Here is a 10,000-nt window from a genome sequence, read left to right as displayed (position 1 = left end):
GAACGAACGAAGCACATGAACAGAACAAACTTAGTGTTACGGACCGCCAAGACACCGAAGCTCTTTTCCGATCCAGAATCTCATGGTGATCTTTGGAGGCGTGGAGGCAAACAGTCGTAGATTAATAACGTAAGTGCTTCTGCGGTTTACCCATCGACTCTATGCACTAGTTTAGAAGCGTGTACCAATGCGGCATCTTAAAGCTGGTTAGTTTTAATCGACGTTATTGTGAAGCCTGAGCCGGTGGCTTTAAATAGAGAATAAATACATGATTAAACATGACCGATGTGATGGACGACGGCGTACGAAGCGAACCGGACTAATGTATAAAAGCGCTATGCCATCTGTCGTAAGTCTTCATCTTTAGCAGGTCAGTCACCGCACCCTGTTTCAAAACACACACACACACACTCACGCACGCCAAAAATCACACACACAAACCCCAGAGAAACAAACAAAAGTGCACAACGAAACAAACACGAGACGTCTCATCATCTCCTTGACAAGCTGAGAAAACGACGACATTCTTCATATAATGATATCACTACCATCATAGCAGCCTAAAAGTACAAGAGGAAGCAAAATAAGGTGCTTGTAGCTTATATGGGCCCCGGGCGGGCCTCGGAGGTCCCTCAGGCAGAGAGGTTGTTGGCTAGCTCGATGAGCGCCAGCGCGCCGTGAAGACGCTCGCGCTGCTCTTGAAGACGCCTCCGCGCCGTGCCTCCGCCGCTCTTCTCCTCGTCCGGCTCCTCCTCTTCTCCCTCGTCGGACGGCAGGAAGTCCAGAGGGTCCTGCTGCTCCTGGTCCTCCAGAGCGCTCTCGCTCAGAGTCTTTGCTTTAGTCGGAGCCGGCGTTCTCTGCTCCCTCATCTGCCAGTATCTGAGCGTAAAACACACACGCTGTCACCGCGGTGAACCCCCTCGCGCTCGTTGACGCAGAAATAAGTAACGGGTAACTCCATCAATCGCAGGCAAAATCAAGGTTTTTTGTGTGCATAATATACGAGTATTGTGTATATGATTGATTATATTATTGATTATGCACGTCACAAGAAATTCAGAAGTGATTTTTTCCCCATGCAAACACGTCAAGATAAAAATCTATATCTATCTATATAAATCTCTCTCTCTCTCTATATATATATATATATATCTATATATATATATATATATATATATATATAAAAATCTATATATGTATATATATATAAAAATGTGTATATATATGTATATATAAAATATGTATATATATATATATATAAAATATGTATATATATGTATATATATATGTATATATATATATATATATATATATATATAATATATAAGCATGTGAAATTTTATTCTTTTAGAAAATGCAAAATGGGCAAAACCTAGAGAGAAAAAAAAAAAAAAAAAAAAAACAACTAAGTAGGTTGAAGTAATTAATCTTTTAACGTGTCAAATTTATTTCTGTTGCCCGACAACACTGAATGACTTTTTAGTTGGTAAATGTATTAAATCAAGGAACAATTTATACCGTTTTATTTTTGGCTCGGACAAACAACAACAAAATTGTGTGCAATTTAATTAGAAAATGTTCTAACTGTTAAAGCAGTATTACGCTAATCGTTTTTTAATGGTTAAACCCTTATAAATAATTAAAATATAATAATTTATGGCGATGTAATTATCATTTTGAACGGTTTCTAATAAACGCATGTATTTTCGTGTCTGGCGAAAAAGCGATTGAATGATTAAACTTGATGAATATTCAAATAGTAGTTGTTGTTTTTTGTCCCTCACCTCGCCAGCCACTCGGCCACAGCCTTGTTATCGGCCCCCTGTGACTTCCCGGGGCGGCCGGCGGGCTCCTCGCGCTTCAGCCGGGCGTAAGGGTGTTTGGGGCAGTGACGGTTAGCGTGTGTGAATCTGCTGCCGCAACCTGAAACACACGTCAAGCAACCCTGCATTACATCCACACACATTTATTAAACGCATCCAGGCAAAATGAGTTTAAGTAGGCTCCCCGTTTGCCGGTGCACTTTTAGCATAGCTTAGCATAGATCATTGAATCCTATCAGACCGTTAGCATCACTCTCTAAAAAGTGACCAATGAGCATCAATATTATTCCTAACTAAAACTCGGCACTACTGTAGTTATATCGTGTCCTAAGACTGAAAAGTTTAGATTTTTTAGGCCGATATAAGGAGCACGAAATGCGCCGAGGTCTGTTTTAATGCTAATGGTCATTCAATGGCTATGCTAAGCTACAGAGGAGCTGGCGTTTTCCACTTTGAACTCCGAATGCATGCAGATCTAAAACAAATAACACGCGTTTGCGGTTTGCGTTCACTTTAAACAAGAAGCACAGTGTTTTTTGATGACATTCGGACATAAATAGCCACGAAACGGAAGCAGCTCGCAACAGAACGCTAACCTTTCTCCGAGCAGACGAAGGGTTTTTCTCCGGTGTGCAGGCGCTGATGGGTCTTCAGCTGTCCGCTCTGGACGAACGCTTTCCCGCAGTCCGGATAGTCGCACAGGTACGGTCTCTCACCTGAGACGAGAAGAGGAACGTTAGCGCGCCGGGCGAGACGTCGGAGCGCGAGAGCGGCTCGCGGCGACCCCACTGACCCGTGTGCGTGCGCTTGTGCGCCTGGAGAGATTTCTCGCGGGGAAAGACGCGGTTGCAGATGTTGCAGCGGATGCGGCTGGTGGAGTTCTCGCCCTCGTTGATCAGCTCCCGGACGGTGTCCGCCCGCGGGCGTCCCCGACGAATGCCGTCCTGAAAGGAGACGGCGGGAACAGAACGACACGCAGCAATTAATTGCACGCATTTCTCTTTTACGCCAAAAATCATTGGGATAAGGGGTCATTGGGTTAATTTACTATCGTAAATACATTTCTGATTAGTAATAATCATCGCTAAGAGCTTCATTTTAACTATAAAGGAGATTTCCTCAATATTTAGATTATTTTGCTTCCCTTAGATGCCAGATTTTATAACAGTTGCATCGCAGAGAGATATTATACCATCTTCAACAAGTTTGTTTTACTTTTTAAAACTTTACACCAATGACCCTGATGTTTTGTGGTCCAGGGTCACCCATAAATACAAATAAATGATATGAATATGAACGCAAGAGCTTTCTTTACACAAAAAAAATGATTATCGATGCATTTATTTTTTTACAAAAATATTGCGTTTTTTTTTTAAGTTTGATATTATATAGCATCGGCTTTGCTAATTGCAAGATAATAATAATTATTAACTTACAAAAAATAAAAAGTTTATATTTTGTTCATGCAAAACGGTGACGCATATTAAATATAAATAATATGCAAGTTTCATATGTAATATATGTAATAAACATGACACATTGTAATTACATAAACTTTATTTGGAGGTGTCTTTGTTACAGTGTAATTAAGTGCACTTTTGGTTAGTGTTAGGATTAGTTTCGTCTAAAGGTTACTAATAAGTAACAATACTTCAACGACTAGTGATGCTTTACCACACAAGCGAGTAAAAAATAATATGCAATCTATACTTTTCAGATACACTTCGCCACGAGGAGGAATAATAACAATAAAAAGAATGCATCTTAAATTAAAACGCGTGAATTAAAAGAAAGCTCTGACAAAGCACGCTTTTAATCGCGTAAATATTCACGAGCAGTCGTTTTGAAGCGACTGGGCTTTTTGTCGGAGCGCTGGCGGACTTGAGATTTTGGCGCGCACGTCTGACGTCACGCCTAACTTCCAGCTGCCGCACAATGGAGGAGAATTTAAAATCCCGTTCAAAGCGCGCCTTTTGCGCACGGTTACTCGCTCGGCGATGATGATGATGATAATAATAAAAATAAGACAGCGCGCGCTCGAGTTATATAACACTTATTGGGACCCTCACCTTGAGGTGTTCGGGGCAGGAGCTGACGTCTGATTCGGCGGGAGAGCCGCTGTTTCTGGTCGGCGAGGCGGTTCCGCTCCCAGACCCGGGGCTCAGAGTCACGTTGTGCGCGTTTTCGCCCCAGCGCCACGGATACACCATAAAATCACTGAAGCCGGGGCTGGTGGGCATCAGGGAGTCCGCCGCTCTCGGTTTGATGGGGGTCGTCTTGATCACGGACACCAGGACTCTCTTCGGCGAGTCGTTACAAAGCATCGCCTGATGCTTGCTGTCAGCCATCGCGAAACGAAGCTTAAAAACCGTTGGGTTAAAACGCGGGAAAGTGTTACTAAGCGCAGTCGGATGGGGTCTCCCGCCGTTAACGTGCCGCCGTTAGTCGCTGCGGTGTAAAGTCAGTCATTCCCAGCGTTGCGCGTATCGCGGCGCCTTTGATTCCGTTCCCGTCCCGCGATCTCACTGGCAGGAGCTGATGCGGCGAGCCCGACTCGCTCGGTGCTTTCCCGCGTTGGAAATCGCGCCCGAGCGCGGCGCCCAGCCAATCGACGAAGAGGACGTTACGGCGCTGGCGCCGTGCGCGGGGAGCGAGCCAATGGCGGGCGCCGCGACCTCCGCGCAGCCAATCACAGAACGCGAACGTTGCCTTGACGCCGAGACACTTTTTAAACACGGCAGAGCGCGCTCTTTCTGACGGACGCAACGGCTGTCCAATCACATGACTCGCCGTGTACTGTACGACGGTGTTGCCAAGTCCGCGAAAACGACCTGCTTTGATACAGTTGCTGCTGCAGATTTAATCGACCCCAATAACGCGACACCTAACGCATAAGATTCGCCTTTAAACGTGTATTTTACGCTTTTTTGGTGTTTACGCGACTGGGCTTGTTTTGAGAAGCAATTGCGCGGGATTTGTCGCCGAAACCTGGCAACCCCGCGGTAACAGGCGGGTTCGCGCGAGCTCCTTCCTGCGGTTGAACGGCTCCCGCGCATAATGTTTACATTTACATCGATTTAAAGGGAAAGGCGGTCGGTGACGGTGGCGCGAAAGTTACGTAATCAAACCGCCTTTTGTTTCATTGTGTTTCGGCAGCTGTCGCCATAAAGCAAACGGCCAAGCATGAAAACCCTTTAATTATTTTATTCTTTTAAGATAAAAGCCTCCCGCGCGAAACAGCTGCGGTGTTTCACAAACATCTGCTCGATCTTTCAGGACCCCGAAGTTTCAAATACAAGTTACATTAGAACTCAAACATATTTTCGCTTTTCACGCAGTCGCGTTTTTAAAGTTAGAGTGCTTTCTTTTCTATTTTACTAAAAATTGGATATTTGCATAAAGCTAATTCTAATCAAATAAGTTTAAGTCTTAGCTTAACCCAAACACTTGTCAATTATTAATATTTTGAAGGTTTATTTTCATCTGAAAGTTAATTTTTTTTCTTTATGCATTTATTAACATCGTTTAAGGTTGTTATTTTAGTACATCAAGTTAAAGTCAATAATAATTTTGAATATTTTTCTTTCAATTTTTGTTGCGTTTATAATTTTTTAGCAATCCATATGCTATCATTTCCTTTACCCTTTACTGTCTATACATGGTTTTATTACCTTTTATTTTGAGCACATTTTAATAAACGATCCATATTTAATGTATTTTGTACGCAAACTCAAATTATTTCTAAATGCAAATAAACAACGTTCATTCAACAACTGCATTTGCAATAGAGTAAAGGATTTATTAAAAGGGATACGGCTCTTTTCTATCATATATATACACAAGTGAGATAACCATTTGGTCATCAAAATAAAAAGGTATATGGTATTTACAGTAAAAAAAAAAAAAATCAAACTCCAGCTTATATACAGCGTTCAGTCGTGATTAGCACAGTATGATCCACTAGATACAGTATTTAAAAAAAAAATATTACAGATTTAGTAACAATGCATAACGTAAAGGCAGCTTCTGACGCTCATGATCTCCATAAAAAGTCCATTTCACGTATGCTTTAAAAACCAACTCGTTGCTCAAATTAAAAAAGCATCCCTCCCGGTTTCTCAAAGCGTCCGAAGGAGGTTTACGGCAGGAGCGCGACCCGAGGGACGGCTTTCAGCGGAGGAGAGGAGCTCGAGCTTTGGAGACGGAGTCACTGTAAGACAAGAAACAGGTTTCAGTCGGAGCCGAGCGGAGCAGAGATCATGCACGTGCTCTGAACTCGGTTTACGGAAGCAGGAGGAAGTCTGACACCGTCCTTCTTCCTGGACGCAGATCGTCTGCTACAGGCGCAGGCTTGCAAGGCGGTGAAAAGAAAAAGCCCGTTAAAAGTGGAGCTCTGATCCGGTGACCGTTTCACAGCTGGGTCTCTCGCGGCTCGCTTCAACAAAGACGAGCGCAAAACAAAATACGTTTTTTTAAAATACTTATACGTTTTCTATGCGAACGTGTTGGAGCGAATTTTTGGCGTCTCACGATCCTTCAGAAAACGTTTTGATTTGCTGCTAAAGAGCAAAAAAAACAAAAAACAAAACAAAAAAAACATATATATATAAAAAAATAAACATTTATGCGGTCACGAAAGACTTGAATGCCGTTTCCGTTCATTAAATAAATTATCCTAAAAAATAAAGCGTATCAGTTTGTATCAAAATACTGTTTTGAACGCAGACAATAATCTGTAGTAAATCAGTATATTATTGTGATTTCTGTAAATTTATAAAATAAAAAAATGTACCACATAAGAGAAAAAAATTAAAAATTATATATATATATATATATATATATATATATATATATATATATATATATATATATATATATATATATATATATATATATATATATATGCATATATAAAATAAAAAAATAATATAATATGCATATATATACATATACAATACATATGTATATAAAAATAATAATAAATGCAAAAAATATTATGATTTCTGAAGACGCTGAAGACCAGATTAATGATGCTAAAAAAAAAAAATAAAAACACAGAAATGCACTTTAACACACATTCACACAGAAAACAGAGGTTTTAAGGTAATAACATTTCAGGTTATTTATCCCGTATTTTTGCTCAAACGCATCCACTTAGAAATGGTAATGGAGTACGCCGAAGCTTTCCGATCTGAAGTTTAAGAGCCAGCTGTGAACGGCTCGGAGTCATGCTCGCAGACCGAGAGCGAATCAGTGAAGAGTCGTTTAGCATGAATCATCCATCAGCAGAAGACAGCGAGCAAGCAAAGAGAGAGGCGCCCCGCTCCGCCTGACGGACTCATGCAGGAAGAAGCGCTGAAGACGGGAGAGCCCGGGTCCCGAGGGCCGCGTCGCACTTACTGAGTCGAGGGAACTCAGACCGCAGAGCTGCAGTGAAACGGCGCGGGATCTCTGCGGCTGACCGTTCACCGGCCTTAAGTGCTTTAAGCTCGACCGCTTGACGAGATCGGCCTTGGCCACTGAGCCAGCGCTAACGTCCGAAAACACGCGCTCCTTTTCACAGGCCGTTACGCGCAAGCTGCCTAAAGACTTAGCCAGCCTCGAATGTAAAGGGCTGTGAAGGAAAACGTCAGGCGTGAATATGAACGTCAGACTCAATGCAGAAAGCTTTGAGACGCGGCAGAACACCTACCTGGTCGCCCTGATGGATCCAAGGGACGCCCGAGTCCTTTTCCTTTTATCTGAGCTGCATGGAAGATATTGTACAGATTAACACACACACACACACACACACACACACACACACACACACACACACACACACACACACACACAGACACGGTTGATAGGTTCACGACTACAGAATGATTCTGTAACAAATAACAACAAACTAAAGAAAATAAATGAATGAAAAAATTTGTTTATATAAATAACGAAACAAAAATAATTAAAAAAAGACATTATGCACTACAGAAAATATAAATGAATAAAAAAATGAATTGTTTATTTTAATAAGAATTATAATTAAATTAAATGTCCATGATAATGAAACAGTACAAATAAAAAAAAAAAAAAAAGAACAACTGTGTGTGTTATATATATATATATATATATATATATATATATATATATATATATATATATATATATATATATATATAAATAAACATATAAATGTAATGTGTGTGTATTTTACACACACTAAAATAATTTATAAAATAGAAAATTACCACATAAAATGAGCAAAAAAAAAAAAAAAAAATAAATATATATATATATATATATATATATATATATATATAATATATATATATATATATATATATAAATATATATATATATATATATAAAAGAGAGAAAAAAAGTTGTTTTATGCATTAAAAGACATTTAAGTAAAACCGAAAAGTTACCTTAATGACCTTGATGTTGATTTGGAGTGAATTGTATTTTCTTCTAACCTGCAGATAAAGAGAAAAGTTTCATGTGATTTAAATAAAAAAGGATAAAAAGGACAAAGATTTGCTGCGTTGGTGTCTGCTGCACAGACCGAGCGTCACATGCAGAGAGAGAGAGAGCCGCAGAATGATTGGACATCCCTCCCGTTACACATCAGACCACAACCACGTCTGCTAGCATCTGATTCACAGGAGAGCTGCACGGAGCACAGAAAAACCTTGATCACCGTCCTCCGACAGAAAACACTACCACTAATAATTATGACACTGTTCATGTGCTCAGAGTTAAAGACTGGATTGTGTGCGGTGTTATTAAATCAGAACAGAAAAGGAGAGCAAAACACTAACATCAAAGCAGGACATGCATGAGATATTAACAAGTGCTTGAGCAAAGTGCACTTAAAGACCGTTTACCCTGGTGAAACTAACTCATCTGATCTCAGGAAGTTACATGATATTATGGCTCACACGCTGCTGTTAATAGATATTACACCCAGAAATCTTCAGTATCATTTTAATCGATTAAACAACAAATATTAAACATGTCACTGATCTCGCTTTATCAATTTATATTCATTTTATGCAAATATTTGTTCACGATAAGGTCTCGTTTCTTAAAATTAATGCAATTCAATTTCAATTCTGATTTACATTTTCATTTCAGTAAATGTTAACTAAAACATTTAATAATTGTACGTTTTAATAATGCACGATTAATAAATGCTTTAGTATTTTAAAGTTTACATTAATGCAGTTAACTAATGATTACAAAATGGAACAGGGTTACCAAATAAATAATAACTTGATAATCTTAAAAATAATAATTTTTTGAAATATTAATAATAATAATAGTAATATTATCAAAAACACTTTCCTAAAAACGCTAGCTAAACGAAACATAAAACCTATTTCAGTTTCCAAAACATTTCTCGTTTAATAAAATTAATTCTAAAATACCAAACTATCCAAATAACAAATCTAAAAAAATAGACAAAACAAAAACAACAACCCAAAACAAATATATTTACCAAAAATATAAAAATATAATTTAAGCACATATATATTAAAAATATATATATATATATATATATATATATATATATATTTATAAAATATATATATATATATATATATATATATATATATATATATATATATATATATATATATATATATATATATATATATATATATATATATATATATATATATATATATATATATATATAAACTTTTAAACTTTTAAACAAAAAAGTAACAAGAACTAATGCATTTAAGATTACCTTAAATACCGTTCATGTAGTGAAAATGGCTATTAAATTTGATAAGTCCTTAAAGTGTCAAGATGTTTTTAATTGTAATGCTTCAATTATGTTTTTGCGGTAATCAGCATTAAGCCGTAAACAGAGCGCATCTCGAAAGGGCCACGAGCGAATCAAACGGCGCTCGATCTCGGCTTGACGGCGATGTTTGCGAAGCGTGATCCGTCGAGACACTTACAGCGTTCCGGTCCGGAGACGGGCTAAGAGAGCGACGGGAGAAAGCATTTACAATCCCACCCCGTCTACACAGTAATGGACGGAAGGGAAGCCAAACAACATCCAGCAGAAGACAACGCTACAGAGAGCAGAGAGCAGCATGGCTAGCGGCCGTCTAGACACAGGGGCGAAATTCAGAACAAAAACAACAACGAGGAAGGAAGACAGCAGGCTCGTCTCTTCC

At 39.0% G+C, this 10,000-nt stretch overlaps 2 protein-coding genes across 2 annotated transcripts in view; both read right to left on the bottom strand.

The window, feature by feature from the left end:
- Positions 1-120: 120 nt before the first annotated feature.
- On the bottom strand, positions 121-4,428 carry znf367 (zinc finger protein 367). The gene is made up of 5 exons (XM_043247973.1): positions 3,893-4,428; positions 2,617-2,767; positions 2,420-2,539; positions 1,785-1,923; positions 121-879 (listed from the first exon to the last, which is right to left on the bottom strand). The coding sequence occupies exons 1-5, from the start codon at positions 4,169-4,171 to the stop codon at positions 633-635; spliced, it is 936 nt and encodes a 311-aa protein (XP_043103908.1). The 5' UTR covers positions 4,172-4,428; the 3' UTR covers positions 121-632.
- Positions 4,429-6,813: 2,385 nt separating this feature from the next.
- The window catches only part of cdc14b (cell division cycle 14B), a 12,913-nt gene continuing 9,726 nt past the window's right edge, over positions 6,814-10,000 (bottom strand). The window contains exons 13-15 of the mRNA XM_043247432.1: positions 8,234-8,281; positions 7,516-7,569; positions 6,814-7,437 (exon numbers count right to left, since the gene is read on the bottom strand). Of these exons, the coding sequence (XP_043103367.1) occupies positions 7,089-7,437; positions 7,516-7,569; positions 8,234-8,281 (451 nt within the window). The 3' untranslated portion in view covers positions 6,814-7,088. The remainder of the gene's footprint in view (positions 7,438-7,515; positions 7,570-8,233; positions 8,282-10,000) is intronic.

The sequence above is a fragment of the Puntigrus tetrazona genome, chromosome 8 (genome assembly GCF_018831695.1).
Source record: "Puntigrus tetrazona isolate hp1 chromosome 8, ASM1883169v1, whole genome shotgun sequence".
Classification (NCBI taxonomy): domain Eukaryota; kingdom Metazoa; phylum Chordata; class Actinopteri; order Cypriniformes; family Cyprinidae; genus Puntigrus; species Puntigrus tetrazona.
Note: the sequence above shows the minus strand (reverse complement) of the source record. Positions and strands in the feature narration are given on the sequence as shown.